Here is a 25,438-nt window from a genome sequence, read left to right on the forward strand (position 1 = left end):
GTGTGGATCTATTTCCATTCTTTGTGCCAGGCACTCAGTGGGCCCTTTCAGTCTAGAAGCTGAAGTCCATCAGTTCTGGGAAATTTTAAAAAGTATTTGTTTGATTTTTGTTTTTCTGTGCTTTAATTTTTTTTTTCCTTCTCCTTTTGGATCTTGGATCTTTTGTACTGATTCTTAAAAATTTTTTAACCTCCTCTTATATTTTTCATCTCTTTTTCCTCTACTTTCCATGAGATTTTCTCAATTTTATATTCCAACTCTGATGAAATTTTAATATCTGTTATTTTTAGTTTTCAAAAGCTCTTCAGTTGTCCCCTCCTTTTTACAAAAATAGCACACTGTCCTTGTTTTGTGGTTCTAATTTTTTTCTCTTGTTTCTCTGAGAATATTGAAAGTTTTTTCTTTTCTTTTTAAAGTTTATGCCTTCCTGCATAGTTGTTTTCTCCATGTTGCGTTTTTTCTCTTTGCTTTGCTCTTTTATGACCTTTAAGTCAGAAGCTAGAAGCTTTCGTTAGCTATGTGGCGATCTTTATCTGCTTGGTTGAGAGTACGTGATCAGTATGCAAGCTCAGTATGCTTGATGGAGCTTCCTGCCAAGGCTTCTTGCCTCGTAAACCGACTAGGCTGTTTCTCCAAGTGACAGTGTCTTTAGGTCTTTCTTCTTGGACTGGTCAGTTTCCCCAGAGACTAGGCCTGGCAGCTAGAATTCTGGGAGCTGATTGGCAGAGGAAGACTGGGCAATCTCAAGGGTTAGTACGTACATCTCTCATTTAATCAGTCTTTTCTAATATGCTGCTCTTTCTCCTAAACTCTGGTGTCTCCAGCCCAGACCTCTCTGCTTCACTCTCTCCAGAGAGTAAACCTCCAGGCTCCTAATGGGGATCCTGGGAGCTGTGTGTGTTTACCTGGGTCTCCAACCTCTCTTTCTGCTTTTAAATCTTACTTTCACTCCTACTTCCACTGGTAACCTGCAACCACAAATTCTTGAGCGTTTGGAGGGTGTAGTGCAAGACAAGTTGCTTTTCTGTGTTCTGCTTTAGCATTCTGTCTTCTTGGGTCTGCTGTGTAAGTTGTCACCTGTCATCCTGCTTCTAGCTTTCAGGATTTTCTTGCTGCTTCCTCTCTTGTTACTTGCTTTTTGATCTGGGTTCGATTTTTTTTTTTTTTGCCTCAAAATTAACAAAACTTTAATTAAGGAAATTAGTAATTTGGCATTAACAGATACACACTAATTAGTAAACAAGGACCTACTGTATAGCGCAGGGAACTATATTCAGTTATCTTGTGATAACTTATTAGAGAAGAATCTGAAAAAGAATATATATATGTATAACTAAACCCCTTTGCTGTACACCTGAAACATTGTAAATCAACTATACTTTAGTTAAAGAAAATACTTACAAACAAAAAAATTAACAAAACTTTACTAGTATTTACATTTAGAAGGGTTTTGGAAGGGATAAGAAGCAAGTGTGTGTGTTTAATCTTTAGCTGGAACATTGTAATTGTAATTACTTCTTTTAATTATCTTTTCTTTGCTGAGCTTTAGACTTTCAGAGAGGTCAAAAACACCAGTCACATTCAGACCCCACACCAGTCATGGCCTGACATGTTCTTTGAATAGTGTTAAGTAAATATAGCAATTGCACACTTACATAATGGTACATTCTGTGATGAGGTGAAGGGGAAGATATGAAGTGCTTAATGCTTCTCCCCTTGGCTCTGGTTCTTACAGAAGGGGACCTCATGACCAGGCCTAAGTTAAGGCAGACTCTTGAATATATTACTGTTTCCCATCCATAATCTCTGCCTTAGTATACTCTACCCCAGGCATCATCATCATCATCGTCGTCATCTAATAATTATAAGCAAGCATAGCCGAGAGAGCTCTGGTAGCTCATGGGACTAGCAGAGCCAAGCAGGCTGCAGTCAGCATGAGTCTGGATTCTTGGCATGTCTATATATTTGACTTTGCTGTCTTTTTAATGTAGAATATCCCCCCCCCCCCTTTTTTGGGTATGCCGTTTGGTTGTTTTTAGAAGGGAAAAACTTTTTAGGAATTACAGTGTGATTAAATGCCAGTTTTCCAGGGGGAGGGTGTATCTCAGTGGTAGGGTATGTGCTTAGTGTGCACAAGGTCCCGGGTTCAATCCCCAGTACTTCCAAACACACAAAAAAAACCCTAATTATCTCTCCCCCCAAAAAATTGTCCTTCACAGGTACCACAAACATTTATTGAATACCTGTTTGTACCCAATACACTGTGCTATGTTATATGTTAAATACTAAATGTTAAACGTTTATTTGTAAAGAGATGAAAGTTGGAGAGGTCTGTTTCTCCTTTGTGTTTCTTACACTTTTGTTACATTTCTTTTTAAAATTGGCAACTGTGGAACCATAGTGTTGATAGGTGTATTGCATAGGTACCTTATGAAGCATGAAGATAAATCAAACACCTGTGAGTATACAACCTGTATCATAGCAGTCTTTTCTGAATCCTTTTCCCCACCATACCCCTTTGCTTTTTAGACCAGTCAGTAAGAGAGAGCTGCTTTTTCCTTCGTCGTTTTGTAAAGCGCTGTTTCTCCTCGGTTCTCCACATGTTGTATGTGCTTCTTGTGCTAAGTACTGATGGGGAGGCCACCTGCTGTTGGTCACTCATGCAGCCGTCATTACTGTCTCTTCTACAGATAGAGCAGTCATCTACCTGTGGCTCCATGCCTTGAGTTACGTTTATTTGGTGATTTGTAAAGTAACACAAATACTTTAAGTAAATATAAACTAGTGAGTTAAGATGGCATTAAGGCTAGCTGCCATTTCTTCAGGTAGGTTTCTGTTAAATCTACACCTCCAGGTCTGCTTTAGTCAACATGTGCTAATGAGGTATCCATAATGTGCCACTCACTGTTAAAGTGTTGGGGTGACTATAGCAGTAAACCATGCAAAGGTCCCAGTCTACAGAGGGCTCATAGTCTGCATTGTTAACCAAGCCAGGGCTCGTGTGCCTGTGGTGCAGAAAGCCAAACTCTTGACAGCAGGTGTTTGCAGCACAGTAAGGGTTTATTTGCAGGGTGCCAAGCAAGGAGAACGGGCAGCTTATGCTCAAAAGACCCAAACTTCCCATGGCTTTCAGGTGAGGGTTTTTAAAGACAAGTTTAAGGGGAGAGGGTCAAAGGATACGTGATTAGCTCCTGGACCTCCTTCTGATTGATTGGTGGTAAGGTAACAGTGATGTTTCAGGGATCTCAGCCTTCTGGTTCCAACCAGTCTGGGGTCTATGTGCTTGCAGTCAGCATGTGGTCACCATCCTCTACTGGGTGGGGGTGTTAGTTTATGCAGAACAACTCAAAGATATACATTAGATTATCTGTATTCTTTCAGGAGGAACTAGGAGTCCTGTGTCCTCTGTTGTCCTAATCATTAACTGCTTGAGCCGGCTCTTTGGGAATACCTAGGAGACTAAAGCCTTTTTTTACCCCTGCAAACAAGAAACAAGGCGGGGAGGAGGGTATAGCTCAAGTGGTAGAGTGCATGCTTAGCATGTACAAGGTCCTGGGTTCAATCCCCAGTACCTCCTCCAAAAATAAATAAATAAGTAAACCTAACTGTCTCCCTCTTCAAAAAATAAAAGTCAAATGTATTTAAAAAAAAAAAACCAGTGGAGATGGAGGGGCAGCCCCATAGGGTCCTGACTGGTTTAATTCCCCCATTTTCTTTGATACCCCTTAATCCTGAGGGAAATTGGGGCAGGACAGGAAACGGATAAAGTTTTGGATAGAGTGGTTAATCATAAACTCAACAGGGAAACTCAGTTTTAGGGGGACTCGGTTTCACAGATTCTGTGCCAGTCTCCTTTTCTCCCCTTGTGAAATTGTTAATGTAATAGTGGTTTACATACAGAAACATGCACAAGTCATAAATGCGTACATAGCTCTGTGAATTTTCACAAGATGAACATGCACATTAACTAGTATGCTGATCAAGAAGCAGCATTACCAGCACTCCAAAAGCTCACTTTAAGTGCCCTTCCAGCTGTGCCCCTGCCCAGGGTAACCACTCAACTGGCAGGTTAGATTTGCCTGATTTTGGTCTCTATATAAGTACAGTCGTACAATAAATGCTCTTGTGCCTGGTTTCTTTTGCTCAAGCATTATGAGACTGACACATGCTGTTGTGCAGTTGTTACAGTTTATTCATTCACATGGCTGTATAGTATTCCACTGTGTGAAGTTACCATAATTTAGTTACCCATTTTGCTGTTGATAGGCATTTGGGTAGTTTCCAATTTTATGAATACTGTTGCTTTGAACATCTTGGTATGTCTTTTGGTGAATATATGTGTTTCTGTTGGGTTATATAACTAGAGTAGAGTTGGGACATAGAGTTTGTATAAATTCATCTTTATTGGATATTGCTAAACAGTTTTCTAAAGTGGTTCTACAAATTTACATTCCCAGATTGAGAGTTCTGGTTGTTGTATACCTTCAGCAACATTTGCTATTTTCTGCTGTTTATTTTAACCATTATCTGTGGTTTTAATTTGCATTTCTGTGATGATTAACAAAATAGAGTGCCTTTTTATAAGTTTATCAGCCATTTAGATACCTTCTTTTGTGAATTGTCTTTTCAAGACTTTTGCCCATTTTTCAGTTTGATAGCTTCTTTCTCCTTACTGAGTTTTAGAAGTTCTTTATATATTCTGGATATGAGCCCTTTGTTCAAAAAATACTATCTTCTCCTGTTCTGGATTGTCTTTTCATTTTCTCAATAGTGTCTTTTGAATGAATAAAAGTTCTTAATTTGGGAAGTGAATATGGGTGAACATCTCCATGTCCTTGTGCACAAAAAAGGTAATGATAAAGGAGGAAATTGATGGTTCACTTTTGATGACCAGTAAGACAAATATGTACTACTTCTGCAGGAAACTGCTGATAAAAATATGCCATCCCTTGTGATAACCCAAACACTAAGCTGGCCAGAGGGTGGAAAATATTAACATGAAAAACAAGCTGAGCCCAGAAGAAACCAGTTACTGTATCTAAGAAAGAACTTCCTTTGGTATTTTATTATAATGGTACTTGGAATAGTGCTTCTATCAATAGATTTAATGGAAGAGTTATTTTGTCCACGTTGACAAATGTTGATCTTAACTTTCATCAAATTAACTTTTTAATATTCCAAATTATCAGCCTGAATACTATTATTATGGCTTAAATAACAGCCAGTCTTTCTAGTAAATTAATGAAAAAATGAAAGTGCTCTTTTAGGAACATTAAGGAAAAAATAGTCAAAAATTGGTGTGATCCTGGTATATGATAGTGTCTGGTAAAATTTAACTGAATGAACTAATTCACACTTCCGATTATCCACGTGGAAGGCTCTTGTGGGTTATGGTGGAAGAAAAGGCAAAGAGAATAGAAGTATGACTCACAGCATATTTACATCTAACTCTACATCTGTAGATTATAAATTTACATTAATGGCATTTACATTTTAAGTACTCTTTCTGCAGTACAGTTGTTTTTCGGGAAAGTTGCACAAATCAAGCTAATTTAAATATTTGCTAGATAGGCATGTGGTTTAATGATAACTTTGCATTGGACTGACTTGAAAGAGTTGACTGCTTTTGTAATTATAATATGACATTATATAATTGTTTTACCAGTTAGGATTTTAGGAGGGACATATATATGTATGTATGCTATATCTGTATCATAAATATGTATATCTAAATATAAATATATATCTATATATATGCACAAACATGTCTATATGTGTGTATTAATGTGTGTATATGTATATAAACATCTTAATGGAGGCTAGAGGTATTCTGTATGCCAAGTCCAGAATCCTTTAAGTTCTATTGTAAAGACTATACATAGGTACAAGTAATTTTTAAGAATTGTTTTTGAAATCTAAAAGAATCCTTGAATAGATGCTAGTTGTAGTCTGTGTTCTGTTGGGATGTATAATATTTTTTTTCTTAAACATTGCTTAATATGTCATTTAAAATGGTGAATAGTTAGGAGTTAATTTTTGCTTCCGTGATGATATTTTAGAGCATTAACATATCTTAGAACACAACCCATAGGGTTTTAAAAACACAAACAGTATTTACCATTCATAGGGATTAGATTTTATGTAATTATTTTAAAATGAATCTGGTCTTGCTACTATTTTCAATTTGTTTATTTACTCTGTATACAATAGGTGAACTACCCTGTCAAAAGCAAGGGGAATAAGCCAGGTGCTTAGTCTCCAATTCAGCCTGTCTTTGCAAGACTTTTAATTCCTTCCCAAGTAGGTTCTGGATCACTGAACTAAGACTTGAGTTTTCTTATGGAACCAAGAAGTGAAGAAGAGGTAAGACTCAGGACATGGACTGGTTAGTAAATAGTTGGATGCTACTTCTTAAAAGATACTATGTTCAAGGGTAGAGAGACTTACTCTTATCTATTTGATAACATTGTGTAATTGTCCCTTGTTTCCCCAGTCTTTAGTAAAATCATGAAGCATGGCAAGGGATGGGAGGCTCCTGCCATTAACCTGGAAGGCTCTTGGCTATAGATTTTGCTGAAGTTGGTGCCAGGAAACACTGGGCACCATTTATTTGACATTGTGTTGGTGAAACCATCAGATGTGAAAATACTTGTATGTAAGATGTGGATCCCAGGACTTGGCAGGTTGATGACAGTTTTCTGGTGCTACCCCAAAATCTCACAATGCCACTGTCATAGCCATAGTTGGCAAGTTCAGTGGCTCCATGGATAAGGAGTGATTTTTCCCAGTGCCTTGGCTTCTTAGGAAAGTTGAGGTTGGAGATGAGTGGCTACTATCTTGCCTTCCTCTTTTCTCTCTGAATGGTATAACTTCACTTGTTTCTTGGAGCTCAGGTGAAGAAAACAAGAAAAGCCGTCAAATTGGTGATCATAGTTTGAAGCATTTGCTCTCATTTCTGAGGGCTGACATAAATATGGAGTTAAAATATTTTCTCTCTTTGCAAACCAAATTGTATTCATTGGTTGTATGTATGTATGTTAACAGTGATAACCACAAAAATCTTTAAATAGAAAGCTTTATAAACTGATGGCCTTTCTAAGAGGATTTACTGCAATATTCTTTTCCTGTTATTGCCATTGTCTTTTTAAAGCATTATTCTAATTACTTTGCTTTTCCTTTGCTTTGGTGAATTTTGATTTTTAAATTGTGTTTTCATTTTGTTACTAAGAGGATTTGCATTTGTCTTCTCCCTCTGCCAATGAGAGGTGTTGTTAGGGATAGTCTAAATCTGGTGATTTGTTTTTAAAGTTATCTTTTGGTAAACTCTTGAAGTAGAAAAAAATAATACTGTTTATTCTCAGCTTTTAAAATAGGTTGTTAGTCAAACTACTTTCTCATTTCTTTTTTCTTTTTAATGGAGGTCCTGGAGGTGGAACCCAGGACCTCATGCATGTTAAACATGTGCTCTACCACTGAGCTATTACCCCCCACCCCAATCTTTTCATTTCTTTATTGTAATATTTATCTGTTTAGGAAAGGAGAATATTAAGGAATTTTTTTTGAACAATGATTAGTTTGCAATTCAGTGTGTTATTTTTCTTTATTGTTTCTATCCATTCACAGATTTGTGTTCCATGTTAAGCTCTGGAGATGTTGGTGGGATAAGACCCATCACCTCCCATTAAGGGGCACAGACATTGATAGCAAGAAAATAATGATTTGGAGTAGTCAGTTTTCAGTGTTGTTTTAAGTGAAATGCGTATTATATAGGTTTGCAGTTTGAAAATTAGAAAATACTCTTACTTTTTTTTGAGATGTAATCCACATACCATAAAATTCATCCTTTAAAAGTATACAATTAAGTGATTTTTACTATGTTCACAAGGTTTTGCAGCCATTACCACTGTCTATTCCAGAATATTTGAATCACCCAAAAAAGAAACATTGACACATTAGCAATCAGTCGCTCTGCCCTTCTTCCCTTTTCCAGCACCTGGCAGCCACCAGTCTACTTGCTGTCTCTATAGGACTTGCCTTTTCTGGAGATTTTATATATATGGAATCATACAATATGTGGTGTTTTGTGACTGGCTTCTTTTGCTTAGTGTAATGTTTTCAAGTTTCACCTATGTTGTAACATGTATCAGTATGTCATCTTTTTTTTTTTTTGATAGCATGGTTTATTTCTAACCATCCTTTTGTATGGATATAGCATTATTTTGTTTATCCATTCATCAGTTGATAAAGAATTTGACTGTTACAAATAATGCTGTGAGCATTCATATACAAGTCTTTTTTTTTTTTTTTTAAGTTTATTTGCTCTTTAAACTGCATGGATTTAAATACACTCTATTTGATGTTGGTACAGAGTGGAAACTTCCTCTTACCACCCCCTTCCCCGCCCCCTTAAAATAAGATGCTTAGTGTCTGGGAAGGGGTTAAGAAGTCAGGTTGAGAATGCAGAGGAGGGAATGAAACAACCTTTGAAGACATCCCTGTCAAGGGAAAGTTGACTTCTCCCTAATCCTGAAAATACAGCCACGCAGCCACAGGAAAATCCAGTGGCATGCTATCTGCCATTCTCGGCACTTGGCTGGTCTTCGCCTGTCCCTAAGCAATTAGAGCTGAGCATACACATTTTCCCTTTCTCCATGACCCACAGCTAAGGTTAGAGCACGCTAGCAGGCTGCAGACACCTACTCAGGTGACTGTCTGGTATCTAGAGACCTATGTACAAGTCTTTCTGTGAAAATATGTTTTTAGTTCTCTTGGGATTATATCTCGGATTGGAATTGCTGGATCCTTTTATAACTCTGTGTTTAACTTTTTTTGAGTAACAGCCAAGCTGTTTTCCACAATGGCTACACCACTTTACATTACCACCCAGCCATGTATGAGGGTTCTAATTTCTTCACAATATTATTCAGCAATATTTGATTCTCCCACCTTTTTTTTCTTTTTTCTTTTTCTTTCTTTTTTTTTTTTTTGCCATGTTCGTGGGTGTGATGTGGTATCTTGTGGTTTTGATTTGCATTTCTTAATGACTAATGGTATTGAACGTCCCATGTGTACTGGCCATTTGTATAGCTTTTTTGGAGAAATGTCTGTTAAAATTAGATCTTTTTTTTTTTATTGTTGAATTTCTCTTTGTCAATTATTTACCTTATTCAGTTGTCATCCCCTAATTAATAGCAATTTAATAGAGAACTGTTCTTGAATGTAAAGAATTTGGTGGTATTGGAATAATACAATTTACAGTCAGTATACTGTATACAGTTAAAAATCTACAGTCTGTACTCATAGATACAAAAACAAACTGGTTTTTGCCAGAGGGGAGGGGAATTGGGGTGTAGGTGAAGTAGGTGAAGGGGATTAAGGAGTACAAAGTTCCATTTATAAAATAAGTAAGTCACGGGGATGTGATATACAGCATAGGGAATACAGTCAGTACCATTGTAACAACTTTGTGTGGTGACAGATGGTAACTAGATGTCAAGGTGATCATTTGGAAGTGTCTGTGAGTGTTGAATTACCACAATGTATACCTGAAACTGACATGATATTCAATGTCAATTATACTTCATTAAAAAAAAACTACAGCCTTCATACAATAGAAAATGTATAGTCCTCACAAACAACAGAGTGACATTTATAGTCGTCTGAACAACAGAGTAAAATAGCATACCCAGTTGTTTACCTAAAGAAATGTGCTTGTTTACTTTCTGGTAATTACACTGTCTCATTTGGTGGGATTTAAAGAGAATGCAGAAGTAGTGGGTTGGTAATAAGAGGTTTAAAAATTGCATTTTAGAGTGAGGATATAGTACAGCTCAGTAGTAGAGTGTGTGTTTAGCATGCACAAGGTCCTGAGTTCAATCCCCAGTACCTCCATTAAAAAAAAATTAAATAAATAAACTTAACTGCCTCCCCACAAAACAAAAGCTTAAAAAAAGAATTAAAAAATAAAAATTGCATTTCAAGATAGAAGTTTTAGAAATTAACTCTAAAATTAGAAGTGGTAAATAGCATTTAAAGCTAGAGTTTAGGTATTGATCTAGGATTTTCTGAGATTAATTGTTCATAACTTAAAGAAGGGATTTAAAACTTAGAAGAATTTTCTTGCTGTTTAATTAGGACTCAACCAAGAAAAATACAATGAGTGGTACAAATACTTGTAACTTTATGGGTTTATTAGATAGTTTAGCATTATATTCCATATACTTGTTATGTTTGTGTGAGTTATAAGGTATATGTGTATATATATATATTTTTTTTAAAGGACATGTGTTTTATATTATATTTCTGTAGGATAAGCCAATATGTAATCGGCTTAATCATGTATTTTGACATATTTGACTGAGATACTTATATATGGTATTTCAAAAGAAAAATAATTTATACAAACACAATTTCTATAACTCACCCCAAATTTATGCTGTATTGACTATTCTAAAGGCAATTTTGACTTATTATTTAGGTCTTTCTGAGGCTTAATATTCTTTATCATTCAATAAACATTTCTGAAGAACAACTATATTCTAGGGACTCTGCTAGGCATTCAGTAAATACACAAAAATGTCCCACTTTGGAGAATTCACCGAAGTACATAAACAAATTATCATAATCCAATTAGATAATTATCATATTAGAAATATCTGTCAAATGCTGTAGAAATTTTTTTCTACTCTGCTGCAGCCTCAATTGAAATGTTGTGTCTGCATTAATTTTTTTTAACATTTTTTATTGAGTTATAATCATTTTACAATGCTGTGTCAAATTCCAGTGTAGAGCACACTTTTTCAGTTATACATGAACATATATATATTCGTTGTCACATTTTCTTCTCTGTGAGCTACCATAAGATCTTGTGTATATTTCCCTGTGCTATACAGTATAATCCCGTCCATCTATTCTACATTTTGAAATCCCAGTATGTCCCCTCCCACCCCCCGCCCCCTTGGCAACCACAAGTTTGTATTCTATGTCTATGAGTTTGTTTCTGTTTTGTATTTATGTTTTTTTGTTGTTGTTGTTGTTTTAGATTCCACATATGAGTGGTCTCATATGGTATTTTATAAGGTATATTTTGATACCTCTTCTCATATATAAGGATTTATGGGTTTTTGGCTTATTTTTCTCTTTGTTGTTTAGTAGAGGTTTTTTTGTTTGTTTGTTTTTGTTTTTTGTTATTCTCTCATTCTTAGTAAATAGAGTCCAAGAATGGCTTTTATGTGCCTCTAGGTACTGCCATCCGGTGCAGTTGTAAATACTGACCCTGACTTAGGCCTGATCCTAGCCCGTCTCTTCTATTGCTTAAAAAAAGCCTCATTTCTAAATTGAAGACCATCTTTAGAACTACTTAGGGGAGAGTAGTGAAGAAGCCTTCTTACTGGGGTGAGAGCTCAAGTAAGAATTTAAACCTGTAGGGTACAAATGTCTTTAAACTTGTTAAATTCAGTTTGCTTCTATTAGAACTGGAGCTATGTATGATTTTTATATGGGGGATTCTTTAAACTGTGGTTTAGCTAAAATGTCATGTATTTATTTCTAATAGCAACAGTACGATAGGATACAGAGGAAGGTAGTAAGAAGGAAAAATATCCTTTACTTTAGATGTGTTATGTTTCGCAGGCTAAATCTAGACGACAAAACATTAATAGCATCTATTTGTAGACAAATATTAAAAGAAAAAAAATTGAGGTTGATCAAGGCTAAGAAGTACCAGATCAGATTGTAATACATATAAAGTGGGAACATGGAAGAATTTTAAGGTTCTTCTGGGGAGCCATGACTCATGAGTCTGCTCAGAGTATAAGGAGGAACACGGGTAATCAGGATAATGGGAGTGAGAGCACTCTCTGGGGTGTGGTGAAGAGAAAGACAATCTGAATTTTCAGATGAGTGAATTATTCCTATGTCAGCCATGAAGACATAGTTTTGTACTAAACTCAGTACTTTATATGGCATGTATAGGTAATTGTATAATTTTTTTGGAAAAACCACTTTTAAATCTTATTTGGAGATAAATAAAATTGATCAGAATTTTTTTTTTTTTTTAAGAAGTTATGTGACAGAAAAGAATCCAGGGGCCCAAAGGTATTTGTTGTCTGTAACAAAGACATATTCAAAGGACCTTCCCCTGCCAACCCAATAGCATGGTCCAGGGGGAGAACAGAAAGTCCCACCACTCCTGAAACTTGTCTCTCAGTATCCCCTACAACCAAAAATCTGTAACAGGTAGGTTGGACTCAGGCTTCCACTGACCCAGTTGCTAGAAGAGACTGGGCATCTTTCCAACACTAGCCCCAAAGTGACAATGACACTTAATCTCTTAGAGAGCCTTGAGAGGGAGGCTGAAGATCCCTGAGCTCCAAGATGTGGCAGAGAGGGCTGCACAGGAAAGGTTCCCAAGGACAGAAAAGGAGAATCTTAAAAATACATTTCGGAACCAGCTAACCAATTTCATAGCCTCATAGTCAAGGCCCACTCTGGTTCTGGTGCACTTCTCTCTGCCTTGTTAATTAGTGCCTGACTTGTTTGGCCTGCCAAAGCCAAATTAATCATGATAGGTGCTCTACTTAGGGATTCTGTTGTGTAACAAGTTATTATTCACGCAGAAGGTGGTCACTAAATACTTTTTGAAGGTGATTTCTCTTTTCCTCCTACATTATAGTACTTTATTTTAAACACCTCTCTTGATGGGGCCTAAACTTATCACCAGGATTATGAAAAACAAGTCAGAGTTGGGAAGCCAGTACAGTGAGGTCCTGAGATCATCTCAGTGTGTGGTGCCTCCATAATCATAGTGGATATTTTTTGCTATTCTTGTTTTTTCAGTTAGAAATAAGTGGCAAATTTTAATGGAACAAAAAAACTTTACTTGTAACTGTTTCTTTTTTCCTCATCAAAGAGAAAATGGGGGTTTCTGAGATGGTTGGAATTTCTTTGATCTGTTATCTGTTGTTCTGGTATGGGATGATCAAATTTCACATTTCCAGGTTTCTAGGAGACAGACAACCTATGCTGTAGATACAGGCATTATAACTCCTTTATTCTTCATTTCTTAGAATTCTGTATTTCTTAGAATTCTCATGATTACTTTCTAAAACCTAAATTATGCAGAGGTAACATGATTAGTTGACCAAGCTCAGGAAATAGAAAAAGGGGTCAAAAATATCAAGCTAGGTTTAAATAAAGAACATGACTGGCTCCAGTAAATTAAGGCAGCATTCTTGAAAAGTCTGTATGTGCGTCTTGGTTCTCTTTCGCTGCTTTTTGCAACATTCCCGAGGCACAAGAGTTGTTAGGTGGGAGGAGGCTGAGAATGCCCCTGTCTAGAGAGCTGCAGATAATGTTGAAAATATTCCAGGCGAACCTGGCCCCAGGAACCCTATTTAAATTATTTACTGTTTTGGTTTCCCAGGAACATTTGGCTTTACTGTAGCTGTTTTGCCCATATGCTTTCCTTTGAAAGGAAAATTCATCTTATGTTACAGTACAGTTATTTTGGGAGTGCCTAAAGTTTAACATTAGATTACTAGGGTTCAAAAAAATGTGCCTAGATGGTAGATGTTGATGAAGACTTGGCAGAAGAATTCATTGGACATTGATTAGCAGTGTTAATCAGAACAGTTTTGTTGGCTTCTGATTTTGAATAGTATAGGGATTCGAGACTGAGATGGTTCAAATTTGATTTCTACTTCATGCTATGACAGGTCAGGCTCTGTTTTTCTGTCTCAATTCAAGATAAAGTTCTTTCTAGCAGTTGGGTTAGAGGTATTTTACAGTTGGCTCTATATATCATTGCTGGTGTACAGCTAGGACCGTGACCTCCAGGTCAGTTACACTAATAAATACTCTGTTAGTACTTTACAGATCGACTCCCATTCTTAGCCAGTTTGTCTTTTAAAGCTGTAGTCAGTCTGTTGTCACACTGGAAAATTAAATCAAATGTCTTTCTTCTATAAAGATGAGTTGGGTAGACTGTCTAGACTGGTGATGGCAGGAAGACACTTTCAGTGTGAGTTATCTAAGGTAACTAGAGCTGTAGATGGTCCAGTGAGAAAGTTGCCAAGATAGGGAAGAGGAAGATGTATTGACAGAGGTTATATGTAGAATTAGGTAGAATTTTATGTTTTTATAAATATTTCAGTTACTTAAGATATAATTTTATGCACAAATTGAATATAATGGTAAACCTTGGTTTTGCTGTGATTTGTCTGTGTCTTAACAGATTGTTATTATTAGATTATTTTTCCAATTGAAAAATTATACAAGTGGTAAATGTTCATTACAAAAAATTAGAACATATGTATAAGAAACAGAAAAAATCCCCTCCGATTGCATCTCCTGAGATAAACAGTGTAAAGTGTAGATAACTATCATTACAGATCTTTCCACCACATGTTCGTCTTCCGAAACCAAAGTATGTGATTCATAGGATTTGTTAAATTTAGCTTTTTTCATGCAGCAGTACAGCATAACTGTTCAAGTCATCGCATTTTCTTTATTTTCATTTTTGTGATTGCTTAGTAGTCCTTTGTGATGTGAACTGTAATTTATTTAATAAGTCTGCTATGATTGGTATTTAGATTGCTCTTAATTTTTTGCTGCAATAACATTTATATCTTCCTTTTTTGCCTCTGTCAGATTATTTCCCTAGGATAAATTCCTGGGAGTAGAATACTTTGTAAAGGATTTGCACATTTTAAGGCTTTTGAAACATATTTCCAAGTAGCCATCCCCGTTTTCAGGTTCTCCTTTGTCAAATTGGCTTTATGCTTGCATTAAAATATAAACATTTTTTTAGCTGCAGAATGAAGAGGAGTCTGGAGAGCCGCAGCAGGCTGCGGGGGATGCTCCTCCACCTTACAGCAGCATCTCTGCAGAGAGTGCAGGTAGGTGACAGCATGAGGGGCTGCTGAGCTCTTGAGATGCATTGGCCAGAAGCTTTTGTCTAGTGTGGCTATGTTGGTGTTTGCTTCAGCTTTCCTTGAGAAGTCTTTGACATTATTTTTGGTTTGTAGCCTGAAGTGAAAAAAATTCATGTTACTGTTCTGAAAAACAGATAAAACCCTGTTCCAATGTGGCTTTTTTATGGAACTCCATTGCTTTCCAAGAGACTCTTAATATAAAGGAAGTAAGAGTTCAGGAACCATATGGTCACCTGATTCGGGTTTTTTGCGGGGGAGGTACTTTTACTCATTAGCGGTTTTGCTCTTTGATTCTAGTACCTATGACCTAGAATATAGTATGTTAGATTCCTTCTATGCTAATAAATTCTTCATTAAAAAACCTAGAAGTCTCCCAACTCTTTCATTCTGTTCCTCATAGTTTAAACCCTCCTTAATTAACCTTTTGTCTTCCCACTTTATGCCAGATTATCTTTTTAATTTTTACATACGTATGTGGAAGGTATGGGGGAGAAGAAAGAAAATTGCAGTAGTTTAGGACTTTGGGTAATTAGATCTTTGTGATAACCAGTCTGCTTTAATTGCTGAAAATTGACCAGTTTTGATGGAACTTCTTCCATACTCTAAAACAGAACTGTGGTAGAGTGGCAAGTATGTGCCTGATGGTTAGAAATAGAATGGTGCACGCATGTTGGTAGGGGGGAAAAGGTGCAAATCACTATTTTGTATACTCACTTTACCTGTTTTAATTTGTGGTATATAAATTTGAACAGTATAACAAATATATTGGATTTTTTTTTTGTTTTGAATGTACTAAATAAATTAGAAAAGATTGTCATTAAACTATTCATGGAAACTTAAAATTGTATGAGGTGTCTGTATTGATGGATACCATTTTTAAAAAGAATCCTTTTAAATAGAGAAATGAAAATGTTCTTGATTTCCCTCAATTTAAGGTAGTAGATATCAGTTTTATTCATGTATTCAGAGTTACTATGGCTGTGGGCTAATTCAGATTGTACCCTTCAATTTGTAATATGACTTAATAGTATGATTTGATTAAAAGTAAAAAGAAAATTTAAAGGCAATTATATATATTCAGTGTTCTGTATTATACATGGATGCATATATATGTATACATATGTATGTATGTAAAGTAGCTATTTTGACAGAGAAAAATAAGTTTCTTGAATTCAATTAAGTGGCAGCTTTAGTTTCCATAATATATTTTCCTAATTTTCTTCTAAAAGCTTTGATATTTTATTTTTCTGATTTAGATAGATCTGCATTCCATCTGGAATTTTTTCTATATAGTGTGAGGTAGTGGTCAAGATTGTTTTTACATATAGATACTCATTTGATCCCATACCATCCATTGAAAAGACCATTAACTATGGTATTTGCTCTAGATTTTTCATAGAGATGTGTGTTAAGATTAAGGAATAATAGTATTTTTATTCCTAATTTGCTAAATGTTTTTGTTATTAGTAGGTATTGAATTTTATCGAATGTTTTTTCTGTCCATGTGAAGACAGTAGAATTTTTCTCCTTCTTTCTGTTAATGAAGTGAATTCTGTTGATTGATAATTTCAATAATATACTACAGTAAAATTGGAAATTAATTACAATTAACAAAAGAGGAGAAAAGAAAAATGTTAATATTGATCAACTATAGGAATTTTTCAAAATTCCTAAGCTTTTAAAAAAATTGTGTAGAAAATTAATCCATTTGTAAGTAGATCTTTTCTAATAATGCATATTGAATCTTTTGTAATAGACGTTAATGAGAATGAAGATGCAACATTAAAAAGGAGTGCAAGATTTAACACAAATAAATAATGGATCTGTAACTGAATTAGTTACATTAGGCATGTCATAGAAAACAGTACATGTAAAAATAATGTGAAAGAGTCAAAGTGCCAAAATCTGTGAGAAATGAATTTTAAATTTTTTTAAAGTTTATTTTCATGTTTATAAATGGGAGGAAACCATGGTACAGATTTATACAGACAGGTCAAGTATTTTTAGCTTAAATTTTTCCTTTATGCCATTATTAATATTAAATGCTTTTTGTGAACACACCACATAACAGCCAGAAAAAGTGTTCAAAAGCACTTGGAAGGGAGGGCAAAGTGAGCCTGGAATTTAAATAATTGAAAAGAGGATAAATTTAAAAATTGTTCCCAGTCTTATACTCATCTTTAAACATCATTTGATTCAGTTATTCTGTCTGTACTGTTAGAGAAATGGCTGGTTTTTATTTGCCAGAGTTTGCAGAAATCTTCTTTTCCTTCATTTCAGCTAATCATCAGATAATTGTGATTTCCTTTTTATTCTGCAGCATATTTTGACTACAAAGATGAGTCTGGGTTTCCAAAGCCTCCCTCTTACAATGTGGCTACCACACTGCCCAGTTATGATGAAGCCGAGAGAACCAAAACTGAAGCTACTATCCCTTTGGTTCCTGGAAGAGTAAGTCCAGCTTACCATGTTACAGGGTGCTGGTTTATGAGAATTAAGTCCTTTTCATTATCTCCTTTTTGATATATTACTTTGATAAAATTGATTAGTAAAAGTATAGCTAATTTTAAAAAGCAAGTACATTTTCTTTTGGAATAATAAACTCTTTTCCTCAAAATGATGAGGTAAAAGGTATAGATGAGCAGAAAAATCACTAGTCAAGCCAGCTCATCTTTCCTCTACCTCTACTACCACAACTTTCTCAAGTCTTCTGGCATGGCTGAAATGTCTTGGAACAGGAGCTGATTTAGGAAATACACCAACTTCGTCTTGATTCTGCACACTTAATATTTTGGTGTAAGGTAGATAACCACTGTGGAGTCTATGAAGAGCAAAAGTGGAACTTCATAGAATTAACTCAGAAGGGCTCTAACAATCATCTAGATGAACCCCATGCCACCAGCAGTCCAGATCATGCCATCTGTGTAGGCCAAGTGAATTCAGTGAATTCCCATCTGGTCTGATGTTGATTCATGGGAGTGGTGGTGGGGTGTGATGAAAGCCAGTGGAGAGTTTTGGACACTCTTGGTTCATGATGTCAGACCTGTAAGTAATACAGTTGTGGGTTTCATAAATACTCATCCAGGTTGACGTTATGGAGGGAAGGCCTTAGGCCAGATATTGGAATAATGGGAAGCAGGATCCAGTACCCAGGAATGTGGAGCAATCAGGGTTCCAAACTCTAGTCCTGGCAGGAAATGAGTGAAATATAATAACAGGAACAGAAGCTTAGTCTGGGCAGTGCAGTGACACAAGCCCCAGAAGTTCAGGCCTTAGGATAGTGGACTGTTTGCAGATCCCATCTACTGTGAGGGGTAAAACTCCTAAACCACTACTTGGCAGAAGTAACAGTTTATAAGTCCAGTCTAGGCTGATTGTATATGGTGACATGCATTCACTTCTTGGAGGTGCTAGGGAGAAACTAAGAACCCTCATGCAGCTCATTGTCTGAAGACAAAACAGTCTTAATATAATTGCCATGTATTGGAAGCAAACAACATGCTTGATACTGTGCTTGGTGCTTATATGTATTTTATATATTGTTTCCGTTCCTCGCAATAACCTTGCAAGGTAGAGATTATATTATCTCCATTTTACAGATACAAAAATTGGGGCCCAGAGAGATTAAGTAATTTGCCCAAAGTCATACAGCTAATAAGTAACATGGGCGAGTCAAACCCAGATATTCTAGACTCTGAATTCCTTATATATGTTCTGTAGACCTGTTGGATTATAGTAACTCTTTCATGGAAATAGACCAGATTAGCTCTAATTAATCACAGATCTCTTTAGAATACTTTTATAAGTGTACATATTTAAGAACTTCTTAAAGGCTTCTGTTATTCAGGAAACATATATCAAAAACATTTTTATATGATGTGCTATGTATTTTGCAGTGGATAGGTAGAAGACTTTGTATAAGGCAATGCTTCTGCCATACAAGAGGTAAAAGTCCAGCTGGGGAAAAGGCCACAAGTACCCATGGTCTAAGCAGCAGCACAAGAACAGTAAGCGTTAAGAACTGTGACTTTAACCTTGTGGTCATGGGGAATTGGGCCCCCAGATTTTGATGGATAAGTACATTCCAGAGGAAAAAGCTTAGAAAGCAGATGGTGAATTCAGCCAGGTGCAGGGCAGGTACTGTGGATATAGTAATTGGTTTTGCTTGATCAAGAGTTTGTAACCAAGGTGGGAGGGTATAGCTCAGTGGTAGAGCGCACGCTTGGCATGCATGAGGTCCTGGGTTCAATCCCCAGTACATTATTTAAAATAAATAAGGAAATAAACCTAATTACCTCCCTCTGCCCTGCCCCAAAAAAGAGTTTGTAACCAGAACTGTATGTAAGTTGTAGAATCTTCTGAATCTAGGCTGAGGCGTTCAGACGTACATATAGGTCATGCAGAATCCTTCACAGTTTTTAAGCAGGGGTATAATAAAACAACAAGTACGGTGTTTTTGAAACATTGACCTGGCAGCAATTTGTAGGAGGAATCCCGGTAGTAGAGATACCAAGGACAGAAAGAACAGAAGGCATTTGCAGTATTACTGGACATTACTTCCATTTATTTTTGTAGTATATCTTTGAGTAGTTATGCAAAAAACAGAATCACTTTATAATTTGGCAAAGCCATTTATCCTGCTGATATGAATTCAGAATACTAGGTATTTCATATTTCCGAAAATAGAAAACAAACACATTCTTGTAAAAATTTCACACAGTAGAGGACATGTGTTCAGTTGGATGGAAGTAACACTGACACTTCACTTTCTCTAGTTCCCATTCCCCAGGGGAACCAGGTAACAACTTGTTATGGATTTCCCAGTCCCTTTTCTGTGTAGGGCAAGTTTTAGTTGTCCATAAAGTTTTGTTTTTTATTTTTCATTTGAGAAACCCTCATTGGATTGTGTACAAGTCAACCACTTTTACTTTTAAGCATAGAATCATTTATTTTTCAGTATCTCAGCACATCCTACAATTAATTGAAAAGATAAACTACATGTTGGTGTCAGTGTTGGTCAGGATCATGTTCCTTCTAGACTTGTAACACTGTGTTTTCAACTTAGGATGAAAAGGATCCTATCTGCCAATAAGATTGGAAGTGAGGTTTTTCAGACCTGTCTACCAATGTAAACAGATAGTTGTGGAGTTAAGCAGTATGCACCCCTGTCAGACCCTTCATGTATGGTGACGCTGTCTTCTCCCACGGCCCCCAAGTCAGTCTCAGAACGCACTTGAGCCTGTCAGTGGTATCTCCTTAATAGGCCCTGAATTACTGATATTCTAGAATTTAAGCCAAAGGTATAGGAACATTTTCTCCTTTTTCCTTAGATACATATAAAAAAGAAAGAGTGAACAGTTCTTTGTGAACTTTATAATTTTTGAAGTGTTTTGTTAAAGAACTTGGGTTATAAAATGAAAAGTGCTTTCATGCAGAAAACTATGGGAACAGAAGATTTGTTTTTTCTCTAATTATTATCTTTTACTTATAAGACAAAACGATAACTTTAACACGTACTGAGACTTGCTTACAGTTTTGAATTGAGCCAAAGCAGTACATTTTCTCCTCGGTACTCACTTTTGTCCCTTTCTCTTTTCTTGATATCTTTCTTTGCCTTGAAATAATTCGTTGTGAATTCACCTTATTTTTCTTTTCATTTAGGATGAGGATTTTGTGGGTCGGGATGATTTTGATGATCCTGACCAGATGAGGATAGGAAACGATGGGATTTTCATGTTAACTTTTTTCAGTAAGTATATACACACAGCAGAGCTGCTTCCCACAAACAGGAGCGCTTTGCATTATGGGTGAATCTGACTGAATTAAAAGGACTAGTTGAACTAATATGTTAATACACTATATTTATTTGATGCCTTTTTCTGATCTCTGAACTGAGATGTTCAGAGCTTAGTACACTTTTATCTTAATATCCTTTTTCTTTGTCTTCTGTTTCTGTTAATATCTATGGAAAATATAATTAAAGCAGTTATGAGGATGCTACATTTTTCCATGAGCTAAGCTTCGTCTTTTGGATCTGCAGGGCCCCTTAGCATTCCTCCTACTTGTTCCTGACCTGTAGGCTAGGAATCAAATGCCTTTGTCTGATGAATTTTGTTTTGCAAGCTGTTTTCTAACACATCAAAGTCAATCCAGTTTTTTCCCCCTTGAAGTTATTTTGCATTTATCTTTCCATATGCTGGACTTGGAAGTGAGCAACCGTTTCTTTTATTTGCTGTATAAAAAAGATAAGAAGGAAATGCAGAGCTTTTAGAGGTGACATGTTACATAAGCTGTTAAAATTCATAGAAGCGGGTGGGTGAATGACCTGAATCATATTATTTGGGGGCACTGATTTAATGTTAAATAATGTTTATTTGATGTATGAAGATGTAACATGCAGTAGAGGGCACAAGTTGTAAGCATGCAGTTTGGTGATACTAACTCATTTTTGAAAGTGACTACTGGTAGATGTAGTGGTACAACACCTGATATTCAGAGACTGTGTTTTTTTGTTTGCTTTTGGAGGAAAACTGAGGGTGGATGTTTTGGGGAAGTGGGATAAGGGTTGTGGAGCGTGGGCTAGGCTCTTACATCCCTGGGAAAGCCACTGAAGCAAAAGCAAGTGCAGGGCACTCTTGCTCCTTGGGCAGCAGTACACGTCTGACATCTTTTGTTCTCTCTGCTCTTGCAGTGGCATTCCTCTTTAACTGGATTGGGTTTTTCCTGTCTTTTTGCCTGACCACTTCAGCCGCAGGAAGGTATGGGGCCATTTCAGGATTTGGTCTCTCTCTGATCAAGTGGATCCTGATTGTCAGGGTAAGTTGTACACTAGCAAAGATAGAGTCTGTAGAGAAGGAAGAAGTAGAACAATTTTTAATGTTCTATTTTTTTTCATTTGCTTTTTGGGAATTATCTCAGCATTTAAAATGATTTTTTGGTTTGTCTTTGTTCTGGTTTCATGAAATTGAACCTAAATCAGCTGCAGCTGGTACATGCACACAAGTTTTGTAGTCACATCTAATGAATGTTGGTGGTCTGAGGGCATCTATTATGCAGGTTGTTCACCAGCTGCTTTCTCTGTTTTAAATGTTTATAATATGATAATACATGTATTCTGAAATTAGTTGTTTTTGTAATAAAAGGAAGGTTATCACCTCTCTGGTAGCTAATCAAAAGCACATGTTCTTTTTATTAATGCTACTGAAATTTTAGTCTCTCTTTTCTCCTTCCCTGTCTTCTTTTCTCCCTCCTTCCTCTCTTCCTTCCAGGACTGGTTATCAGTAGCATCATTGGTTATGCCAGAATGCTTGGAGAGCCAAAACTGTTTAACAAGCCCTACTTTGTTAGGGGCCCAGTGCTTTGCGAGTTACCAGTTAGTTAGAATCGCGTGAAGTAAGTTAATGTTGTAGATGATCTAGTCTCTTAAGGTGTCCTCTGATTTCAGTTAAGTTTACTGCTATTGTTAACTTTATAGATAAAACCAATATATGTATCATAAACTGGCATTATTAGCTAATTAATGGATGTTCACTGACCACAGGAGTTTTTTTTAAATTCTTTATTTTAAAGCAGTTGTTAACATTGTTAGGATTCCAAGTTCCTTTGAGAATCTGTTAAAAGTTACAGGCTTTTCTCCAAGACAGCTAGTGTACACTCACCTAAAACATGGACTTCAGGTTACGGCCTCAAGCCCTAAGGAGGTTCTTCATTCCTTGTTTTATTAATAAATACTGTATTTTAATGTCCAAACTGTGTTAAAGCCTCCAATAGAAAACAAAATAAAATTAGTTACCAGTCTTTATTTTTACTAAATTTTAAAGTGAAATTTTTAGCTGAATTGAATGAATCAGCTTATATCGGTTAGGATGGCTTTGTGAGCAAACCTGGTTCAAAATGGCTTAGGAAACAATGGGGAAGTGTTATTTCCAGTGAAAATACATTCTGACCTGGAGGTTAGTTAAGTGTTTCAGTGACATCATCAGGGACAGCTCACATTTCTGCTCTGCATGTTGGTGTGGCTGTTCCTCCCTCAGGGCTAAGATGGTGATGGCAGTTATAGGCATCACATCGGAAGCAATAGCGTTCAGCAGCAGAAGAGCTATTTCTTCTCCTCTTTTTCTTTTTAAAAGCAAGGAACCCTTCTCAGGAACCCTCAGTTCCCATTGGCTAGAGTAACATCACGTGCTAGTCCCAGGCAAAGCAGTGCAGTGATCATGATGTAAGTGAGAAAGCATCCAAGGTCAGGGCGTGGCTGGAGGAGTAGGAACAAAATCAGGGTTCATTAGAAAGAAGCCAAATAGTTGTTTTGAGTACTGGGCAAGCAAAATAAAAGTATCAAGACATATTTCTAGATGAGAGAAAAACGTGGAGGGAAAAAAGATTTTGAAAAAGAAAACAAGTTTAAGTGCCTTCAAAACAAGGAGTATATAAAGCCTGAAAGCTGTCGTATTTCAAGATTGCTTTTTCATGAAAGGAAATATATTGCATACATCATACTCACTTCAAATCAGTACTATGTAAAATACTTTACCTAACATTTTAGAAATTTTTGTAAGCTCTAAATGAACAGCATTAGTATACAAAATAAAATCTTTAGTGTTTTGTAAATTCTTAAGTTAAAATGTGAAATTGTGTCTGTTGAGCTGCCCTAAAATATTTTGCTTTGTTTTTCAGTTTTCCACCTATTTCCCTGGATATTTTGATGGTCAGTACTGGCTCTGGTGGGTGTTCCTGGTTTTAGGTAAGTGCTTTTAATAAAGACAAGAGAAAAGATTATGTTAAACTGTAGAAGTAAAATTACTTTCAGTAAACCCTCATCTCACCTCCTACATAGTAATATATCCATCGGCAGTAATAAATACTATTTTTAAAATATTTCAAAGATTAGGCTGCTGTCACAATCAGAGTAACATGCATGTTCATAAAACATCTCAGTGGTGGTAGATTTTTCCTAACACACTTATCTACACTCTCACCTTCCCCATGTGACCAGGGGGATGATGCACTGTTAAGATGACTTTATAGTCTGTAGATTTTTTTTTCCTCTTGTGAGCTGTTGCCATAAAGGGTTCACAAACCCATCCCCAGATTGCTTACAGATATATTGTAACCAGTTGAACTACTCCTGAATGTATGTGGCCTATCTTCAGCTGAATCTGTCAGTAGAAAACAGAAAATGTATAGCCTTGCTAGATGTAACTTCTGGAAGAACCGCCATTGGGTTTCCAGAATTCTTTAGTTCACTACTGGTGAGAATAAGAAGTATTTTGTAATGGGAGGAAGGAATTTTTTTTATTTTAATATACTATCCACTTCAGATTGTTGGTCTTAAGATTATCCTTTTTACTCTAAATTTTTAATTTTTATTTAAAGTTTTTTTTCTAAGGCATCTTAAGGCAAAGAAATGAACATTGTGGTGAATACTATTAGCTTCTTCATTCTTTGTAGGGAAAAATGTGTATGATACAATAACAGACCACCATCACTGCTGTTATTTCTCTAAAACAATAGGGCTATCCTGTAGCAGTTAAAGGTGGTATAATTGCTTCACTCTGCTACTATGACATCATTTTCTCCTATCCTAACATTTCTCCTACTTCAGGCCTTTTTGTTGTCTCCTTGATTAAGATCCTTGGTGCCAGGGCTGCTGTTGGGTCTGGCCAACACAGTGTAACACCTATGCCCAGCAGTTGCTTAATATGTTCAGGACCTATCTGCTTTGCCTAGGGTAACAGAGCCATGCATTACTGACCTTAAATTTTATTTAGAAAATACAAGCCATTCATGACGCCACACCCCACCTCCTTAGTAGCACCATCTACTCTCCTATCAGTCATTGGCCTTCCAAGGAAAGAGAAATAGTGCTTTTTACCTCCTCCCTTGATTATTGAGAAGCCTAATAATAAAAAAAACCTACAGGAGAGTTACTTTAGAAGAATAGTTCCTTGGCTTGCTTATTTTCTAAACTGTATCTTTAAGAGAAAGTCTGACTCCTCATCTTCCCCCAAGCCTAAAATCCAAGTGAATTCTGAATGGACCAAAGAAGAGTCATTAAGCATAATTTTAGGTTGATTGTTGACTGCATAGATACTTAACAGAAATATAATGGACTGGTTTCCCTTCATGTATTAAAGTTTCATATGAGATGAATATGTAACACTTCGTAATTGATTATTCTTGCTATCTTACTGCTTACTGGTAAGCAAAAAATGGTGAGACTTTGGATGTACCTTAGTGCATTTGGATTCAGTGTTTGGGTCATTTTTTAAGAGAACCTTTTTTTTTTTTTTTTTTTTTTGAGTTTTTCCTACAAAGACCGTGTTTACATAAAGCTCTCAAGCTGGCAGCTCATGAGCTCCATCTAGCCTGTAGTTGCGGTTTGTATGTTTCACAGCTATTTTCAGAAGTCTTTTTTTTAATTAGTTGTCATTGTATAAAAATCAGTAATTTTTATATAAAATGTCTGAAGTTTTAAGCTTTTCTTAAAAATTGGATTAGCTAGCAAA

The 25,438-nt window shown here is 36.2% G+C and overlaps 1 protein-coding gene across 1 annotated transcript in view; it reads left to right on the plus strand.

Moving 5' to 3' along the window:
* NDFIP1 (Nedd4 family interacting protein 1) overlaps positions 1 to 25,438 on the plus strand; it is a 45,918-nt gene that overhangs the window by 12,346 nt on the left and 8,134 nt on the right. Inside the window, exons 2-6 of the mRNA XM_032477017.1 lie at positions 14,810 to 14,897; positions 17,254 to 17,384; positions 20,595 to 20,682; positions 21,625 to 21,749; positions 23,607 to 23,673. Coding sequence (XP_032332908.1) covers positions 14,810 to 14,897; positions 17,254 to 17,384; positions 20,595 to 20,682; positions 21,625 to 21,749; positions 23,607 to 23,673 — 499 coding nt within the window. The remainder of the gene's footprint in view (positions 1 to 14,809; positions 14,898 to 17,253; positions 17,385 to 20,594; positions 20,683 to 21,624; positions 21,750 to 23,606; positions 23,674 to 25,438) is intronic.

This window comes from Camelus ferus, chromosome 3, assembly GCF_009834535.1.
Source record: "Camelus ferus isolate YT-003-E chromosome 3, BCGSAC_Cfer_1.0, whole genome shotgun sequence".
NCBI lineage: Eukaryota > Metazoa > Chordata > Mammalia > Artiodactyla > Camelidae > Camelus > Camelus ferus.